This window comes from Triturus cristatus, chromosome 5_2 (genome assembly GCF_964204655.1).
Source record: "Triturus cristatus chromosome 5_2, aTriCri1.1, whole genome shotgun sequence".
NCBI lineage: Eukaryota > Metazoa > Chordata > Amphibia > Caudata > Salamandridae > Triturus > Triturus cristatus.
In genome coordinates, this window is record NC_140588.1 from 694,110,249 (window position 1) to 694,131,464 (window position 21,216).

Sequence of the window (21,216 nt, forward strand, 5' to 3'; positions counted from 1 at the left end):
TAGCTGGGTGCACTATAGCAGTGGTGAAGGTACAGGTGCATAAGCCCTGTACCCCTACAGTGTCTACGTCCATCCTTGAACATTGTAAGTGCAGTGCTGTCATTAAGAGTATATGGTGCTGGGAGTTTCCTTACGAACTCCACAGCACCATAATGGCTACACTGAAAACTGAGACGTTTGGTATCAGACTTCTCAGCACATTAAACCCACACTGATGCCAGTGTGGGATTTAATGAAAAATGCACACAGACGGCATCTTGGAGATGCCCCCTGAAAAACGATCAGCCTCTGGTAAGTTCCCTGGCTGGCACACACCAGCCTGCCACCACGAGACATGTTTCTAGACCCCTAGGGTGGAAGCCTTTGTCCCTGAGCCCAGAAACAAAGCCTTTCCTGGGCGAGATGTTCACACCTCCCCCAGGCCAGGAAGAGCCATCTATGTCAGGGGAGCTTCAAAGGCCATGACGCCATTGTAAGGCGACACCCAGCCTCTCCTGTTATCAGGAGCAAGCCCCCTTCCTGTCTCCCCTCCTTTTCGGCTGACAGACAGGTAGGAAAAATTAGCCAACCTAGAAGATGTGCACACCTATGCCAACCCCACACCTCCGGTGGGGGAGGCGAGGTGAAGCCCACTCTTCAGTGCCCGCCATCTTGCAGATGGCAGGCACTCTTCAATCAGGATTAGGGATTGTGCTCACCCCCCTCGTGGGGTGAGCACACCAAGGGTGTAGTCACCCTAAGGTCAGTAGCCCATTGTCCACTGACCTTCAGACCCTTAAAAACGCCCCCTAAATACAGTATTTAGGTGGTAGCCCTGAACCAAGAACTCGGACAAAAAACCAGAAGAAGAAAAGGACGACGAACTGCCGTACCAAAGCTAACAAGAGGAGGACGCCCACTGACTTGGCCCCAACCCTACCGGCCTGTCCCTACCTCGAACCTGCTCCAGCAAAATCCTGGTGTGTCCTGCAGCCAGCAACCTTGAGAAGCCCGGAGGACGTGCCTGCCTTCATTCTCAAAGAATCTGTCTCCCTTGAACACCGGATTTGTTCAACTAACAGACTCCAGCTCTGCAAGGATCCACGGGTCTGCACCCGACACCCACGGCATGAGTCCGAGTGGTCCAACACCAAGAGGACGTCTCCCTGGCGATCCTGACCCAAGATCTCGTGACCCCTGACCTGCCTCCAGCTGACGCCTGTAGCCTCAAACCGGAATGTCCCCCCAACCGCGACCAGGAACTGGTAAGAAGATCCGACCCTAAAAGGCACCCCTGCACCCGACGCCCCATGGCCCTAGGTGGCCCAACCGACTGTGCCTAACCAACCCCCAAGATCCCAACTTAGCTCTCCAAGTGGTGGTAGCACCCAGAAGACCTTCCTCCCCGCACCTGCAGTGCTTTTGCAAAATGGAGAATCCCCATTGAAAGCTATAGGGCACCAGACGCCAAAACAGCAATCTGCACCCGGCCGCCCCAGTGCCGCTGACTGCATCTTTTATGCTGGCCTAAACCCCCATTTGCCCTGAGCTTAAATCCAGGAGCTTTGCTCCCACTACACAGTCGCTTGCTCGTCAGCATCCACCAACCGGAGGCCCCTAATCCCCCATTGGATAACATTGGGGCTCAGCACTCTGCACCCGGCTACCCTAGTGCAGCTGAGGGTGTAAAAAGAGTGCATCCTTGACCCTGGGGGACCCCTGAGTCTAACCCCAGAATACCAACTCCCACAACAAAGTACTTACCTTTGAAACAATAACACTATTTTCCTCCATAAGATAACTGACTGTTTTTCTATGAAAAAGTGTGGAGTTGGAAGATCTAAGAAATCCTTTTACAACTGTATTAAATAAATACGCTTTTACTTACCTTTTTACAGGAGATGTCCCAGTGTAGTATCCAGGTATACTACACTGTGTAAGAAAAGTAATACGAAAGTAATATACTGGTCATTTTACTAAAAAAGCTCATTCAAAGTATATGTGCTGTATTTCCAAAGCATTGCATTTCTCAGTAACAGCACTGTAAATCAAAACAAAGTGCATATACAATTACAATCCAAACTGTGTTACAACTGTATATTTACTGCAAAGTATTTATCACTTACCTGTGCCAGGCTTGCTTGGTTCTAGGAAATAAAGTAACTAAAATAATTTTTTATACAAAAACAATTGGTCTGAAGTTCAGTCTTTGAGGGTGTGAATTCATTTGCTGACTGTGTACAACAAACACTGTCCTCTGATAAAGCCTTACTGCTCAACCACACTACCCTAAATAGAGAGTGAGGTGCTATCTACTTTACCTCTGCCTACCTTTTGGGTTCCACTGGAGTCAGTGCAATCTATACTTCACTTTAGTATAGTATAATCTGAAAGAAACACGTTAGTTAGATTCCTCACCTTCGAATATCCCCAGGCGTCAGACTGGATCCGGAAGATTTTTTGTCAGCAATACCCCTTGCGCGTCGCTAGGCTTCGTCTGCGGCTCCGCGTCCGTCGTTGGCGTCGTGCGCCGGAATGACGTCGTCGGAGTATTTAGACGCCGCCCTCGCTCGCTGTCGTCAGTTCTTCTTTTTTCCGCGCCAGTAAGCGCCGATCCGGGAGAGCTACCCCTTTAGTCAATTTTTGACTAACTTTTTTCGACTCTTTTTGGTCACTTTCGACTCTGGTGCCGGTAGGATGCCTGGTTTCAAGGCCTGCGACGACTGTCACCGACTAATGTCGGTGACCGATCGTCACCGCCGGTGCCTGTACTGCTTGGGCCTCGACCACGACGCGGAGTCGTGCTCCGATTGTATGGCCCTGACCTCGAAAGCTAGGCGGGAGCGGTCCCGCAAGCTTCTCGAGCTTTGCCATTCGGCTCCGCGCCCCTCTCGATCCCGGTCCAGGAGGAGGTCCAAGGATCGGTCGCGGAGCCGCACTCGACATAGTCGTTCGTCTGGCTCGAAGTCTTCGGGTAAGTCGAAGCACTCCAAGAAGTCCAAGAGGCGACACCGCTCTTCGGACTCCCCTCGCCGGTCGCGCGACTCGGCCGAGGGTCCGGGTGGTTCCACCCCCGCGGCTCTGCGGGAGCCGCAGGCACCGCGCAAGTCCCCATACCCGCCGGTCCCTGGGACTGACGCGACGCCGGCGGAGGTCAGTGCCTTCCTCTCGGCCATGAGGAGCCTGGCCCCGCCGTCGACGCCCGCTGGCACGCCATTGGGCCCCGCGGACTCGACTGGGTGACCTCGCGTGCCGGCGGCTCCGGCCCCGGCGCCGTTGGAGGCTCTGGCCCCGGCGCCGTTGGAGGCTCCGGCCCCGACGCCGCAGGTCCCCGAGGGGCCCGAGCCTGGGCCCCCGTCGACACCGGTACCACCCCCGACGCCGACCCCGGTTCAGCCCCTGTCCGGTCCCGACGCCGACCGACGCCGCATCCGACGCCGCAAGAGACACATATTGTCTATCGACCGGCTCCGATCATTCCTCCTGTTTACCAGGAATCGGATGACGGGGGCGACTGGGAGGGGTCTGAGGACCCTATGGCCCTTCAGGGGCACTTTTCTCAGGACTGGGCAGATGAACTGGGGGAGGCCAGTGGTCTGAATACCTCACCGGACACTGGATTCATCTCTCCTCCGACTGTGGCTTCGGAGGAGGGTGCAGCTTTTTCTGTGGTGCTGCGCAAGGAGGCCGCGGCCCTTGGGCTTGAGCTGCCTGCCGTGGCTGTGAGGACTAACATCCTCACTGAGGTGCTTCAGTCTGCCGCATGCTCCACTGAGCCTCTGCTGCAATTCAATGAGGCCCTCACTGACGTTCTGCAGGGCACCTGGTCCAAGCCCTCCACAGTCCCTCCTGTGGATAGGAACGTTGCCAGGCGCCACCGCCCTGCTCCGGGCGACCCCAGTTTTCTGTCCCAACACCCCACCCCCGAGAGTCTGGTTATCCAGGCCTCTACCTCCCAATCCTCCTTCCCGTCCGCTCCTCCGGACCGGGATTCCAAGAGACTGGAACACTTCGGTAAGAAGCTGTTCTCCTTGCTCAGTTTGGGCCTGCGGTCTTTGAACCCCGCTTGTCTCTTGGACCGTTATTCCCACTCTCCGTGGGATACGGTGGAGGACTTGCTGCCACTGTGCCCGGAGGAGGCCCGGGCGCGGCTTTCCTCGGCTCTGGCCGATGGGAGAGATGCAGCGCGCCATGCAATCCGATGTGGACTCGACACTACGGACTTGCTGGGTAGGGCGATTTCTACCACGGTGGCGCTTCGACGTCATGCCTGGCTGCGGTCCACGTCCTTTTCAGGGGATGTCCAGAGCACACTCATGGACATGCCTTTTGATGGCGCTCGCCTTTTTGGTGAGAAAGCGGACAATGCGCTGGCTCGCTTCAAGGACTCCCGGGCTACGGCCACGTCCTTGGGCCTCTCGGCCCGCGGCCACAAACTTCCGCTTTTCGCTCCTTTCGTGGCCAAGGAAGGGGCTCCTCCTCCTCACGTCTGCCTAGCCACCGGCCGCAGAATCAGCCTACATGCGGACGTGGTTTCCGCCGAGGCGGTACTGGAGGACGACGCAGTCAGTCCACATCCACCCCGGCAGCATCCGCCTCAAAGCCTTCCTAGTCCGAGTACCATTACTTCGGACAGGTGGGTGCTGCAGATCGTCCGAAGGGGCTACTCCCTTCCCTTCGAGACGACCCCTCCAGCCATGCCACCGCAGCACCACCGTATCTCGGAGGATCATTTGAATCTTCTGCAAGAGGAAGTTTCGGCCCTCCTGGCCAAAGAGGCCGTCGAGCGCGTTACGAGCACAGAAGTAGGTCGTGGTTGTTATTCCCACTACTTTCTGGTTCCCAAGAAGGGCAAAGGGGGCCTACGCCTTATCTTGGACCTCAGGGACGTCAATGCCTTCCTCCGGAAGGAACGGTTCAAAATGTTAACTTTGGCTCAGGTTCTAGCTGCCCTCGACCCTGGAGACTGGATGGTAGCGTTGGACTTGCAGGACGCATATTTCCACATCCCCGTCCTGCCGGCCCACCGGCGTTACCTGCGGTTCACGGTGGGTCAGGAGCACTTTCAGTTCACCGTGCTCCCCTTCGGCCTCACCAGTGCCCCTCGGGTGTTCACGAAAGTGATGGCGGTGGTCGCAGCTCATCTGCGCAGATCAGGGGTTCCAGTCTTCCCCTATCTCGACGACTGGTTGTTGAAGGCGGGCTCGCCCCGGGCAGTCGTCTCCCACCTCCAGACTACGGCGGATCTCCTGCATTTGCTGGGGTTTTCCATCAACGTGCCGAAGTCACACCTGAGCCCCTCTCAGAAGCTCCTCTTCATCGGAGCGGTTCTCGATTCGGCGCAGTTCCGGGTTTATCCGCCGGAACAGCGGGTCCGGGATATACAGGCCCTGATTCCCATCTTTCGGCCTCTATCCTGGGTTTCGGTCAGGCTAGTGTTGCGGCTTCTGGGGCTGATGGCCTCCTGCATCCTACTAGTGCATCACGCCAGGCGGCGCATGCGTGCTCTGCAGTGGGACCTGAAGTTTCAGTGGGCCCAGCATCACGGCAACCTGTCCGACCCTGTCTTGATCTCGGAGGGCACTGCACAGCAGTTGCAGTGGTGGCTCACGGACCGCAATTGGGTCACGGGCAAGAGCCTCTCCCTACCCCTACCGGAGCATGTCGTAGTGACGGATGCGTCCCTCCTGGGCTGGGGTGGCCATATGGAAGAGGCGGAGATCAGAGGTCTCTGATGGGTGGGGCGGGGTGGGGTCGTGGACCCTTTGTCAGGAGGCTCTGCGCCTCTGGACATGGCTGGAACACCAGGGCGTCACCCTAGTGGTTCAACATCTGGCGGGCTCTCTGAACGCCAGAGCAGACTAACTCAGCCACCGGTGCATGATGGATCACGAATGGCGTCTGTACTCAGAAGTGGCGCAAGGTCTCTTTCAGCAGTGGGGAGAGCCTTGGTTAGATCTATTCGCCACCGACGAGAACGCGCAATGTCAGCAGTTCTGCGCGTTGGAATTTCCAAGGCGGCACTCGCTCAGCGACGCTTTTCGTCGTGAGTGGAGTTGCGGTCTGTTGTACGCCTTTCCGCCTATACCACTTCTGCCCAGAGTGCTGAAGAAGATCAGGCACAACCGGGCCCAAGTCATCTTGGTGGCTCCGGATTGGGCACGAAGGTACTGGTATCCCGAGCTACTCCGTATGTTGACCGACCCTCCGATACGCCTGCCCCTACGGGAGGCTCTTCTGTCGCAGCAGCAGGGGACGGTCCTCCACCCGAACCTTTCCATCCTCCACCTCCATGCGTGGAGATTGAGCGGCGGCAGTTGATGCCATTTGACTTGCCTCCTGAAGTCAGTGATATCATTCTGGCAGCCAGGCGTCCCTTCACAAAGACGGTATACGCCTGCCGGTGGAACAAATTTGTGGCATGGTGCACAGCAAAGGCTGTGGATCCCCTTTCCGCCCCTCTTTCTGAGGTTCTCCACTTTCTTCTTTCTTTGGCCCAGCAGGGCTCTGCCTTGGGCACCTTGAAAGGTTATCTTGCTGCCATTTCTGCCTTCTTGCGGCTTCCTGATCAGCCCTCTCTTTTCAAGTCCCCTGTAGTGTCACGCTTTCTTAAAGGCATTACTCACACGTTCCCTCCTGTCCCTTTTGTAATGCCTCAGTGGGACTTGAATCTTGTTCTCACATTTCTGATGTGCGCTCCCTTTGAGCCTCTTCACAATTGTCCTCTTCGTCTTCTGACTCTTAAGACTGCTTTCCTGGTAGCCATCACCTCGGCTAGACGGGTGAGTGAGCTCCAGGCTCTTTCGTCCAAGCCTCCTTTTCTATCTGTTCATCCGGACAAGGTTGTCCTTCGGCCTCGTCCTTCCTTTCTACCGAAAGTGGTGACCCCCTTTCATCTTGGGCAATCTGTCACCTTGCCCACCTTCTTTCCGCCTCCGCATCCTTCCAAAGAGGAAGAGAGGCTCCACCGTCTGGACCCAAAACGTGCGCTCTCCTTTTATTTGGACCGCACCAAGCAGTTCCGGGTGGACGACCAACTTTTCGTTGGATACGTGGGTGCTAAAAAGGGGAAAGCTGTGCACAAACGGACCATCTCCCGGTGGGTCGTTTTGTGCATAAAAATCTGTTATTCCTTGGCAAAAAAGGACCCTCCTGTTGGGCTGCGAGCCAATTCTACTCGGGCCACAGCGGCTACTACTGCTTTGGGACGGGGAGTCCCTTTGCAGGACATCTGTCAGGCGGCAACGTGGGCTTCGCTACACACGTTTGCCAGGCATTATTGCCTCGACAGCCAAGCCCGGAGGGATGGCTTCTTTGGCCGCTCTGTCCTCCAGGACTTTCTGGTGTGATCTTGGTTCTCAGACCCACCACCGGGGTTGGTATTGCTTGGGTATCTATTCTAAGGTGAGGAATCTAACTAACGTGTTTCTTTCAGATGAACAAGTTACTTACCTTCGGTAACGATGTATCTGTAAGAAACATTAGTTAGTTAGATTCCTCACCGACCCACCCATCCTCCCCGTTCTGCGAACCGACATCTAGGGTTAAGGTTATCCTTTTCAGGCCCCTAGATTTTTTGGCACCAGTGTCGGTCTCTGCATGGCTCTGCGTTCCTGGTGCGGAAAGCTATGTACAAGAACTGACGTCAGCGCGCGAGGGCGGCGTCTAAGTACTCCGACGTCATTCCGGCGCACGACGCCAACGACGGACGCGGAGCCGCAGACGACGCCTAGCGACGCACAAGGGGTATTGCTGACGAAAAATATTCCGGATCCAGTCTGACACCTGGGGATATTCTAAGGTGAGGAATCTAACTAACTAATGTTTCTTACAGATACATTGTTACCGAAGGTAAGTAACTTGTTCTACAATGCCAGCTTCCTACACCTACATCCTGAAGTCTGTAATGTCATCTTTGCAGCCAGGCGTCCCTCCACTAAGACAGTATACGCCTGTCGATGGAACAAGTTTGTGGCATGGTGCACAGCAAAGAATGTGGAACCCTTTTCTGCCCTGGGCACTCTTAAAGTCTACCTAGCAGCCATTTCTCCTTTTCTTCAGCTACCAGATCAGCCGTCTTTTTTCAAGTCCCCTATTGTAAGTAGGTTCTTTAAGGGCATTATTCATCTCTTTCCCCCATCTCCTTTCATAATGCCTCAGTGGGACTTGAACCTTGTTTTTACTTATTCTATGTGCGCTCCCTTCGAGTCTCTTCACGCCTCTTCACAACTGTTCTCTTAGGCTTCTCACTCTTAAGACTGCTTCTCTTGTTGCCATCACCTCTGCTCGCAGAGTGAGTGAGCTTCAGGCTCTTTCTTCTAATCCCCTTTCTTACCGCTCCATCCGGACGAAGTGGTGCTTCTCTTGTTCATGCCTAAAGTTGTCACTCCTTTTCACATCGAACAGACTATTACTCTGCCCACCGTTTTCCCGCCTCCGCACCCTTCAAGGAGCAGGAGAAACTCCACTGTCTGGACTCGAAACATGCACTATCTTTCTACCTTGACTGCACAAAAGTTTTCCGGGTGGACTATCAACTCTGTGTTGGCTATGTGGGTGCCAAGAAAGGTTGGGCTGTGCAAAAGCGTACCATCTCATGTGGGATCGTCCTTTGTATCAAGATTTGTTACGCTTGAGCTAAAAAAGAGCCTCCAGTGGGGCTGCGAGCTCATTCCACTAGAACTACGGCACAAACTACTGGTTTGTCGCTTGGAGTTCCACTCATCGACATCTGCCAGGAGGCCACGTGGGCTTCTATGCACACATTTACCAGACATTACTGCCTGGATAGTCAAGTCCGGAGGGACGGCTACTTTGCCCGTTCTGTCCTCCAGGACTTTCTGGTATGAACTTGGTTTGCAGTCCCTCCCCCGGGGTTGGTATTGCTGGGGTATCTTCTAAGGTAAGAAATCTATAACTAGTTGTCTCTTTCAGATGAACAAGTTACTTACTTACAGTGACGATGTATCTGTAAGAGACATATATAAGTTATAAATTCCGTCCCGCCCCACCCATCCTCCTCACTCTGCGAACTGATTTCTAGGGATAGGGACTCTCTTGCAGGGCCCTAGTATGGCACACCAGTGGTCAGTGTCTTTCATGGCTCTGCACTTCTGGCATGGAAAGTCGTGTCAGAACTGACGTCAGTGCGCAGGGGCGGTATCTATGTAGGCACCGCAACATCATCCCGGCAACCACGACACGGATGCGGAGTCAACCGACGCCACCTACCAACGGTCAGGAGTATTGCTGAAGAAAAATTGTCCGGATTTAGTCTGACGCCTGGGGGTAATTCTAAGGTAAGGAATCTATAACTAATATTTGTCTCTTACAGATACATTGTTACCGAAAGTAAGTAACTTGTTCTTTAAAGATTCAGAAACTAGGTCCGAGAAAGCAGGCAAAATGACGTTGTCCCCTTTTGGGCAATCCATCACAAATTCTGGCAGCCAATCTTTTTCTGCTGAAAGGTAACATCCAAATGTTAAGTTCTCCCAAAAGAGACTTAACTTTTCTTGAGATCTCCCCCTCTATTTTGAGTGTAGTTTCGTGCAGTCTATGTGGGACACTAACTCTTGTATCAGGTGTTTCCACCGTGATATGTTTATTCAGTACTGTTGCCACCAGAAAATCCTTCCGGTTCTGGAGAGCTATTGTTATTTCTGCTGTGCTGTTTAGCATCGTCGGAGCCCATTCCCCGTTCAGAAGCTGAGTCCTCAGTAACCTGGACATGTCTAATTTTCAAGCCAGCTATTTTCTTCTTTTTGAATTGAGGCTTTGCTTTAGGTTGTTCTTCTTGCTTGATAACGTAATCTGAATTACAATGTTTCCCTTTTTTTCTTTTGTCTATCTTCTGTCTTTTGTTCTGATCGCCCATCCCTCTCACTGAGCTTTTTGATGAATCCTGAAAGGGACGAAAGGATCGTGTATCACTGTCCTGATACCTATCAGGTTTCCAAATGTTATCATGATTTCTAGAGTTATACTTATTTTTGGAGGCCCACCCCTTGATCATGAATTCTTTTCTATATTGTTATTTTTTGATTGTTTGTTATCCCATTTCTTTTTAGAGGAAGAGGGTGCTTGCTTCGGTTGTCCTTGTCGGGACTACATGCCATTTGTGATTTCCCTGGTTGGCTCCCAAACTATCTCTACCTAATGCAGCATAGGTTTCTTCGATCATTTTTGGTATCTCTCGCTCCTTATTTATAGGAGCTATTTCCCTTAGGCGGTGGTGTATAGCCACTGCTGCTGCCTCCCCTTTTATGTTGCTCAGCATGATGGCAGAGACCTCGGCAAAATTGCCCATCAGTTTCATCCCCAAGTTCAGGACAGGTCCTGCCCCGTACTCATTCTGTATCTGTTTCAAAATGACTGCTATGGAAGGGGTACTGTTTATTCTGATGTAAACGGCAACAAAGATTGTTTCCCGAGTGGTACAATCCTCAATTGAGAAAACCATCCCCATTGGCAAGCAAATGGTTAGCATTCTATGTTTTTCCTGTGGACCCGTATAGGGAACTACTGCTTCCAGCTGAGCACATTTTTGTGCTATCCACAATGGAATTTGCTCCCCTTTGTAAGGGATTGCCCCTACTACTGAATGTAGTGCCTGTGGGCTAATTGTAGGTGTAGTCTGATGTGGACCGACTGGAGCATTTCTCGCAGGTTGGACTGTTAAAGTTCGCATGACGAATTGAACAATTTGTCTGTATAGCCGGACTGTGTCTTTGTATATTGTACAGACTTCATCCACTGGTAGTGTGTCTATCTCAGGATGTGGAGTGTATGTTGCTAAAACCGGCCAGGTCACTCCTTCTATGCTGAGGTGACCGAGTCTTAAGACAAATGTGTGTGGGAGGGCGCCTTTAAACCAGTTTCTGTGTTGCTGGTAAGTTAACAGGACTACAATGTCTTCGTATTGAATGTATTCTTTCGGTGGTTCGCCTATAATGTATGTGTGAAACAATTTAGTCTGTAGATCTGCAGGCGGGAACTGAACCCAAGAAGAATAGAATACCTCAGATCCGAACACCTTGTGTGCCTCAATCACAAAGGTGAAACGTCCACCTGTTGCGGGTACGCCGTGTTCTAACAATTTTATAGTTACTGCATGTCTGCAGTATTCTGTAATGTTGAGAACATTTGCAAATTCATCTTAACCCGAGCCACTTGCGTTGTCGGACATTTCTCAGAAAGAGAAGAATCAAAGTTTTAGTAATCAGGGGCTTTGCACAATGTGGGAACCTTGTAGCCTTACAAGCTCGTTTAAACCTTCAGCCAATACACGGTATATCTACTCAGCTGAGGCGATCTCCCTTCCAACTTCTCTGAAAAGTGTGAGCAGGGCTTTATGAAAAAGTATGACTGAACTACGCAGATTTTAACTGTTAATATAAGAACTGAACCCAACGTTGGCGGCACCATGTCCTGTAGTTGCTATGAATCCCCAGGACCTGAGTGTTTTGGATTACCTAAACTGAGGGCTTGATGTCCAAACTGATTCCGGACAACCCCACAGGATACGTCAGCCGTTAGACCAGCTAGCTCTACAATGCCACTACCACCCCCCCTGTATCTTACAGTGGTGTGGGTCGTTTCTGGCAACCATTGAACATGACAACCCCGATTCCTCAGGGATCGTGAAAAACAGTACAGTGCTTTTCGCTCAGTTACTTGTGCTTGGTTATTCTCAGAAAATACACAGGATGGCGGTTAGGACGTTTTAATATTTATTGGCCCAGCGTCAGTCTTGTGTAAAACAAAATTTGCTGCTACTATAGGGCGACAGAAGCATACGAAAGAAATTGCAAGTACCAATATAGTTATGTTATGTTAGGGAAATTTATAAAGCGCACAACTCACCCTGGGGCATCTCGGCACTGTACCTAGTTGAAGACTGAGGGGGGAATAAGAAAACGGGAGACGAAAGAGTAAATTACAAGTGATCAAAATAGAAAGGTTTTCAGTTGATTCCTGAAAATACTGAGGGATGTACATTCACGAAGGGAAATAGGTAGCATATTCCAATAGCGGGGGGCAAGATATGAAAAAGCATTTCCCCCGGAACTGGAGAGACGAATTCGGGGGATCTTCAGAAACCCAAGGGAGTTTGATCAAAGGTTGCGGGTCGAAGTCTGTTTAGCGAGCCTTCTTAACAGGTATTTGGGGTCTTTGCCATTTAGGGCCTTGTATGTAAGACAGTAGGTCTTAAAGTATGATCGTTTCCCGACCGGAAGCCAATGGAGGTCTCGTAACAGAGGGGCTGAGGGTGAACCGGCCGGACGGTTTAGAATCATTCGTGCGGCGGTGTTTTGGATGAACTGCAGTTTTTTTTAGCAGCGCCTGGCCTAATTCTGCCAGTAAGGCATTTCCGTAGTCGAGGTGACTGATCACCATGGCCTGGACTAGGGTTCTGCGATGCTTGATGGGAAGGTAGGGCAGGATCCTTCGTAAGAGCCGAAGGCTGAAATAGCAGGAGCTGGAAATCGCTGCTATGTGTTCTTTCATGGATAAAGCCCGGTCAAGTTTTAACCCTACATTTTTAGGGAGAGGGGCAACACCCAGCTCTTGAGGCCACCAGTCATGGACCCAGAAAAGAGGGGCTTTCCCGATTAGCATGATTTCGGTCTTGCTTGGATTCAATTGGAGATAGTTTCCAGTCATCCAATTAGAAATGGCGAGCATACCAGCCGCAAAGCGTAGATGTTCTGATTCTACTTCAGGATTAATTCTGAAAATAAGCTGGGTGTCATCTGCGTATGAGACTATCTCAAATCCACATGACTCTCCTAATTTAGCCAATGGGGACATGTTCACATTAAACAGTGTGGGACTAAGGCAGGATCCCTGAGGTACACCTTTATCCAGACAGGACTTATCTGAGCAGTAAGGCCCTAGCATGATTGTTTAATATCTGTCAGAAAGGAAATTCTGCAGCCATCTTAGGGCTTGATCTTGGATGCCGCAAGAAAGCAGTCTCTCCGCCAGCTTGGAGTGTGCGATGGTGTCAAAAGCTGCGGAGAGATCCAGGAGGACCAGAATAGCTGATCCTCCGGCATCCACTTCTCGACTCAGTGAGTCGGTCACCGCTAGGATAGCGGTTTCGGTGCTGAAACCCGGACGGAAACCTGATTGTGAAGGATCCAAAAGATTGTTGGATTCCAGATAGAGACTCAGCTGCCTATTTATCGCAGATTCAAGTAGTTTACCCAGCAAGGGTAGCAGGGATATGGGGCGGTAGTTACTATGTACCTGGGGGTCCGCAGACGGTTTTTTCAGGATAGGTCGAACGTAAGCTTCCTTCCAAATGGAGGGAATTTTGCCTGAAATGATGGAACAATTGAAAATTACTTGGATTTCCGGGGCGCAACATAAAGCTAAGAGGGCCATAATTCTGGGAGGGCAAAGATCACTAGGTGAGCCAGATTTAGCTGAGGATAACAGATTTGTGACTTCAGTTATAGAGATAGGTTCAAATTGTTTAAGAGTGCAGACAGTCGGGTGGTTGATTTCTAATGAACTTATGCGGGCTGCTGCAATCTGGGCTAGGGGGGAGGAAAAGTTGGCATAGATCAGAGTGATTTTTTCATGAAAATGAGCAGCAAGAGAATTACGAAGTTCCTGTGACTCCATTTGAGGCAGTCTACAGGCTTGGGGTGAGACGAAATATTTGACTACGTTAAATAATGTTTTAGATGAATTGGTGGCCATATCGATTTGTTTTAGGATAAAAGTTTTTCTCGCTGTTTTTATGTTTTGATGATATTTTGATAGTTTGATGATCTGTCTGTCCAACAGGGTTTTACTGGTTCTCCAGTGTCTCTCCAGGACTTTACACCTGGATTTCTCAGCGCGAAGCTCAACCGTGAACCAGGGAGGTGATAGTCGCTGTTTGGAGGGACACATTTTTTTTTCGGGGATTAAGGAGTCGAAAGCCGCCGTTAGTCTGGTGTTAAAGTTTTCCAGCAGCCCCGTGACATTAAAGTCGACCGAGATATCTGCCGGTGGATGTGGGTGGAAAACTGCCTCAAATGCCTCCAGAGATACGTTATTCCAAGGTCTGCGAAGTTGTTTTACACGTGCTACGGGTCCAGGTTGAATGTTAATATATTGCCGTTGGGTGGAGAATGGGACCATAAAGTGGTCAGACCACGTTAAGGGAAGGAAAGGAAGACAGTATAAAGGATCAATGTTGGTAAAGATTAAGTCTAGGGTGTGTCCTGCCCTATGCGTGGGAGCAGTTACAAGTTGTGAAAGCCCGATTTGATTTAAACTATTTAAGAGATTGTTCATATCGGGGTCCAATGGATCTTCGCCGTGAAAATTAAAATCTCCAAGCAAAATAAAGTTGCTGGATGCTAGGACTTGCATAGCGATTAGCTCAACTAATTCATTAGAGAAGTGGGTCCTAGGTCCAGGGGGCCGGTAAATCAGAGCACCATTCCAGCTATCAGACGGCGATTTAGTTAGTTTAAAAAAGCCCAATTCCAAGCTATGCGTGGCAGTCCATTGGACGTTTAGACAGTTTTTAAAAGCAATTGCTATCCCACCCCCCTGTTTTCCCTGTCTATCAAGGTGAATACATTTGTAGCCGTCGGGGATTGCTAGATTGATCTGAGGAATGACTTGTGGGATTTAACCAAGTTTCTGTGAAAAAGCATAGATCCGGAGAGTAGGTACTGATCATGTCCCAGATTTCAATGGGATGTTTGGCTAGGGATCTGACGTTACAAAGGCTACATTTAGGGCTTAGGTAGCCTAGGTCAGACGTGTCTACCTGGGAAGGCGGGTCAGAGGTGTTTAGCTTGCAGTGATAGAGACAGGTCTTGCATGCTACTGGCCCTTCGAGATTTGGAGGAAAAACTTTGGAGCAGAATTTTTTTTGGGTGAGATAGGCTGCTTCCCTAGTTCTGATGTCAAGCAGGGCTTTAGATGAATAAATTACACGGGACCGGTGGGGAGCTATAGGCCTACTTTGGGCAGCGGTTCCTGGCTAAGGGCTCGTAAGGGCGCAGACGGGCTTGCCTTAGGCGCGTGCGCTCAGGATCTGACATTCATAGTAATAGGAGCTAACAACTAGCCCGCTACCTGCTTGTAGCCTCCAGGATGGCGGCCGTCCCAACCCGGAAGTCTGGTTGCTGCCCCCGATCCCAAGGAGCGTGAGGCCCCGGGATAGCAAACGATGGCGAAATGTTTTAAAAGTGAGTACAAATTAGCATTTATCAATTAGCAGCAGTAAAAAACGTTTTAGCAGCAAATACGAACTGTGGCGCGCGTTTCCCGGCTTCCGCCTCAGGAAACAACTAAGTGCTGCGCGTGCGCTCAGGATCTGACTTTTATAGTAATATAGTAGATACATTTCTACCATAGTGCTAAGAAGATGAACATATACAGTTCAGATAAGACAGTAGCACTTGCATACTCCTACAATGCGAGCCCTATGTAATTTGCCTAAATGTACCTGTTCTAGATATGTAGGTGTAGCATGTCTGTGTATAGGTGTATATGTATATAGCCATGAATTCCCTAGGGAAGAACCAAACCCTCACCTGATAGAGAATGAAGGACACCATCTCTGCTTCGTGAATGAGACCCAGTAAGGGATGTCAGACCGTTGCATGTCGAAGATTCAGCATGAACGACCCCATGTCAGCCTGGAAGGAATTCCCCTCTGATTTGCGGGGGGAATAAGGGCCTTATATACTAGAGTGGTCACTCCAGAGTTTCTTGTAGAATAGATATGTTTTGAAAACACTCATAAATGTTTTTAAAACAATCCTAAATATTTCTCCAAACAATGTGATCATGCACAGCGGGCCTGTTGGCCAAGGATGAAAAAGTGGTGACCCTTATACAGAATAATTATACAGAACCTGAGGACGTGTTTATGTATGTCAGGTACAGGGATTATGATAAAATACTAAGAGCCTATTCAGAACAGTTATTGTCGTGTGGATGGGACAATGTATGTAAATATGTAACTGTTAGTAAAAAGCTTTCATATCAGAGTCAACTTAAAATCATCCATTTGAACTTAACTGCCTTTTATATTCCTATCAAGAACCCAACTGTAACTTAACATACCTAATTTATTGTCCTAATGCAATGTCTATTTAATGAACTATTGACAGCTTGCTCAGTTTTTTGCACTGGTCCATGTTTAATTATTTTTTACACCACATACTCTTGAATGAAGTGTAAAATATTGGGCGGTTTTGCTGCAATAAGACATATTTGCCTGACTTTTTGTTTTACTTTTGGCCAGCAACTCTCTTTACCAGCCTACTATTGCGACCATCACCAAGCAACATTGGAAAGCAGACACCAAGTGACCGCCAGCGAGCCATTAACTTTATCCTGGGTTTCCTGCTGGAGGGTGATGAAGAATAGCTACCACTTTCCAGACGGAGTGACCCACCAATTGTCAAACTTGTGCCAGCACGCACATACAATCAGCACTGCCAAGGAAGTATGTCGACGGGGGCACAGAATGCCGTAAGCATTGTTCTAAGCCTCCAGTAAGAACTGTTGTACATTCTCCCTTCAAAGAGCGTGTTCACGACTTGACAAGGATTTCAATTCTTTCTTAGCTCAGTGCCTGTAGCCTTACGACACATTGATCACACTGTGAACATGGCGAAACTACAGCCCTGGCATCAGTTTGCATCTTTTTACTGAAAAAGAGGACACTACATGGAATCACAGATTTTCTCAGAATCCACTGACTGTTTCTGTTGATTCTGTTCCATTTTTAACCGTTTACTGTGTGTTTTTTTTGTACAGTTTCATGACCATTGTTAAGCAAAGTGTGCTGTTCTCTTTTCCATACCTAGTTCTAAGTTAATTCCAAGGTCTTATCGTGCTGCCGCTCTTGAGAATTATTGGGATGTGTTTCTCGTCTTGCTCTTCATTGTTTCGCCTCAACTGCAAAGTGTGCTAATCCTCCCCCCATCACCAGAGCTGACAGAACCTTGTGACTGCTGCTAACAACATAATGGCATTGCTTTCATTTCAAGGACCTCAAAGGTTGAGAGCCCCCTATGCAGTCTTGGCTTTATTAGTTGTTGCACTATTGCAGATTTGAGGCCATCTCTCGTCCACTGTTGTGTTCTGAACTCGCTTACCGTTGTGAGACACATGTGCCTGTTTACGTACATGGTGTGTATGTTTGCACCTCTGCACTTTTCCACAGCCTTTGAAATGCTTTTGCTCACCTTGTCACATTTGTACGAAAAATGACTTATCTGTAGGGTGTATATTCGTGTTTATAAGGGTAACGTGGACGTTGGCAAACTTTGTTCGATAATTATAATGTAATTAAACAGAAAACAGCCAAGCTTTTACTTTTTGGGAAATTCATGACGTAGACAGGCAGAGATTACAAATAGGTTTTATTAAGTCCTTCAAATTTCAAATTTAATGTTTCTTATTTGAGAAATCCTGGCTTTGTGTATGCACAGTTTGAGTATCACTGTTGGACTAAGTAGGTAACTGAACACTTTTGCTAGCGTTGGAGTACTATTGATTTGTGCTCATCTTTCCAAAATGAGATGTTGGGTTTACACTCTTCAAAGGGTGATAGCCCAAACTAGCACTCTTCTGACAGACGTTTAGCACATTGTGTGGTTCACGGTTCACACCATGAAAGGGCACTTGCTGTACGTGATGGGGATATCATCAAAGGAACTTGCATTTTTGGTCACTTTTTTTTAAGGATGATGTGCCAGTTGGTCATTAACCGTCTAATAACATAATAATATTAACTTAGCATAATAATGATTTCAGAATGATGGAATTTCTCTGTTTTCAATAAGATAGAATTTCCCTGCTATACAAATGACAGAGTTCCCAGTGTAATCAGTTTCACAGAATAGAGGTGGCTCAAAGCATTTAATGAAATGTATAGGTTGTTTCAATAGGACTTCTGGTCAAGGAAAGGTTAGACTCCCATATTATATACTATCGTCCATATAGGCTTTTATGTGTTGAATCATGTTTCCTTTCCTGTCTTTTTTTACTCTAGCATTCTGGTCTACGATCAGACTATGGGTATAGTAACAAGGACCCCCTGCAACAATTAGATTCCTAGGGCAGGGCAATATACAATTGGCTTGAAAATCCCTAGGCAACTCAAGGTCAATACATGTTAACAGACCATTGGAATCACAAACATGATATAGGACTCAGAGTACGTTCAAGATAATTTAAAAATGCATTTCTTTAATACAAATTTCTTTAAAAATATTCTGAAAGCCATGATATCCATCTGTTAGTTACATATGAGTTGATATTTTCAACATCATTCTTCAAAGACATACAGTGAAGTAAACAGACATAATCAATGAAGCATAATAACATACGACATATAGAGAGACAGAAAATGCAACAAAAATGTGTGAACAGGTAGCTTTAAGTGGCTATTGAGTTGATCTTCTCAATGCTAGTTTCGGCGTGTAATACGCCTTCATCAGGAAAGCCACCAAACTTCTGGGCGCAATAATCAAGGCAGGTCACCAATGAAGTAATCTTATTGGAATTGAATAAAGCAAGGGTGGGCAAATCATGGGCTGGAGGATTCACTGTCTATGTCCATAAATTGATCATCATCACAGTGAGATCCAATGAATGTGCACTAATGAAATCTGAATGTGTAGAGTATGGGAGGAACCTTGTGATCATAATACGGGGTTACCATCCATGGTTAGCTTTCAGGACTTCGCCTCAAAGAAGAATTCTGTCCTATATCATGTTTGTGATTCCAGTGGTCTCTTAACATGTATTGACCTTGAGTTGCGTAGGGATTTTCAAATCAAATCTACGATCAGACTATTCCATTCAGACGGAAGAGATCTACATGTCCTTTACTGACAATTTTCAAATAGGCTAAGCAGAAGTGAACAACAGCACTTCAGTCCGTACCCCAGTCATAACGGGTGCATAACCTAAACAGCACCAGCTGCAAAGGTGCTGCTGCTAAAAGCAAAAATAGCTATAGAAATGTAATTAGGTAGCAATAAATATACAGGCCAAACAATCTCATCCAGCAACATCGATTGGATACATTTTGTCTTCCTCTTCAATTTGGTATTTCTTAAAACAACACACAGCCAGTGTGTTTTGTTTGGAAGAGAACTTCAGAGCAAAATTGTTCTAATAGTCCCAACATATGAGGTTCACAGTGGTCTGTTTCTATACAAAGACTCTAAACAAAGACTGCATCCATATTTTTTCATATATGCATAGGTAAGAGTGTGGCCACCAAGATCTGTGGTCAACACAGTGGGGTTTGAATGGCATCTTTCTGACCTCTATTAATCTCGTACGTTGGGACCATTCAAATAATTTCGCTCTGAAGTTCTCTTCAGAACTAAATGCGTTGGCTGTATCGTGATTTTAAAACCCATAATAAAGAAGAACCAACCAGCACTGTTACTGAATGTCGTTCAAAGACGTGTGTAAGCTAATTGTTAATGTGATTAAACTCTCTAATGTTATCTGTGAAAGGCAGTGGCTTGTAGATTCTCATTTTGCCGTACGTAAATTTATCCACCAAGATTGATCAACCACTGTTTGAAGAACATGCAAAAATATTAATCACAAAGTCACTGCAGCTTCAGAGCTGATTTTCTATAAGATTTTCTGATATTTCATAGATTACATGTATGCGGCCTGAACTATTTCAAAATCTAAATGTCAAGTCAGTGGAATTGTGATCAATTGACTTCAGTGGTTGCAAGGTCAGGTGCGAATGTTCTAAGTTACCCGTTTTGAAAGTACTCTGACCGTAGCAGGTTTGCTTGTGTTGAGACAATGCAATTTTACTCCATGTAGTTTGCCTCTTTAAATTAGTCCTTGTTTTTATTCTCACCTAAGTGCCAGAAAGACATGGATCAGACAATGTCAAGGAAGGCTATGTGGAAGAAATCTGTATGCCGAGGTTGCTTATGTCATAAATGCAGAAGGTTTGCTGTGTTGATAGGGGTGTAATTTCTCTCCAAAATTACATAGAATTGGAAAGTACTATTCGGAATTGGAATTTGTTCCCCTCCCCTTACATCTATCTTAAGCCCATGCTCTGAATAATGATTGGTTTCCAAAAGTAGACCACTGCATGCATGTATTTCACTTGTTGCAGCTTACAGAATATATTTATACATCCCACTGGGAGGCTCATCTTTTGTGTCCTAGGATTTCATTCGTATGGCGAATCCTTGAATTTGTATCCAGTGCGGTCCTCTTAGAAAGCGGTAAGACTGAAGGTATTGATTTAGTATGGAACAACTAATGTGGACTAAGTTCAATTCTTCTTATCTTATGGCTGTTTTTCCCACTTCAAGATTTGTTAAAATGTGCATTCCCATTCTGGCCTCAGGAGGAACCAGGAATCCCCATAGAACCTTTCAGGGCATGTTGAAGTGGCTAACCCAACAGTGTCACTGCTGTATGCTGACCATGTAAAGGTGTCATTTGTAGTATTTATGATCCATGAATTTCAAGTGGAGCTTAGATGAGCTGCTTGTGAATGTTTATTTGAAATTTTCTAGCTCGATTTGACCCTTTGGTGCAGTTTTGCAGTATGTCCTGTAAAGGGTAAGGTACTTAAAAACACAGTACGTATATTGGTTTCACAAGGAAAGCCTGCAAAATGTCTACAGTTGTGTGCAGTTTTCTGGCTTGAATGAACTGTTCAATGCTATGTTTGGAGTAACATTTCTTTCCCAGAAAAGAATAATGTGGGTTCTAGTTGCCAATAAGGCACACCTTGGATAAATGTCATCAGTGGTGGTTTCAGCATACATGGACAGCCCATGGACAGCCAGATGTGCCCCTAAATCAAACGTATGTAAACCATCACTGCTAGGTCTGGTTATCGTTTTAAACACTAGTGATACAACAAATCTTTCAGCCAACTATCTTGTAGATTTTATATTAATAATTAAATTGAGTCCTTATACCTTTGAACCTCCATGTTCTTGCCAGTTGAGTGGGAACTAAATTGGAAGAGGTGTGCTGGCAAGACGCCAATAAATAATCCACATAGTTTGCTGGTTAACCAGAAACAATAATATGTCTAGCTTTAGTTGTTGAGGGGACGCAGGCACGTTATGCTGTAAGAGTTTAAATATTTTTCAGAATTTACGTTACTAGCTGCGTTTTATTGTTCTTTTAGTGGTGCAGCATTTTGCGGCACAAGAGGGAGACTGATTTTTATATTGACAAAGGCAATACCTATAC

General features: G+C 47.6%; 1 protein-coding gene across 3 annotated transcripts in view; it reads left to right on the forward strand.

Annotated features, from left to right (window-relative positions):
* OCRL (OCRL inositol polyphosphate-5-phosphatase) overlaps positions 1-20,142 on the forward strand; it is a 566,508-nt gene extending 546,366 nt beyond the window's left edge. For all 3 annotated transcript variants that reach the window (XM_085607761.1, XM_085607762.1, XM_085607763.1), the window contains one exon: positions 16,247-20,142. In XM_085607761.1, coding sequence (XP_085463887.1) covers positions 16,247-16,371 — 125 coding nt within the window. In that variant the 3' untranslated portion in view covers positions 16,372-20,142. The remainder of the gene's footprint in view (positions 1-16,246) is intronic.
* The last annotated feature ends 1,074 nt before the right edge of the window (positions 20,143-21,216 follow it).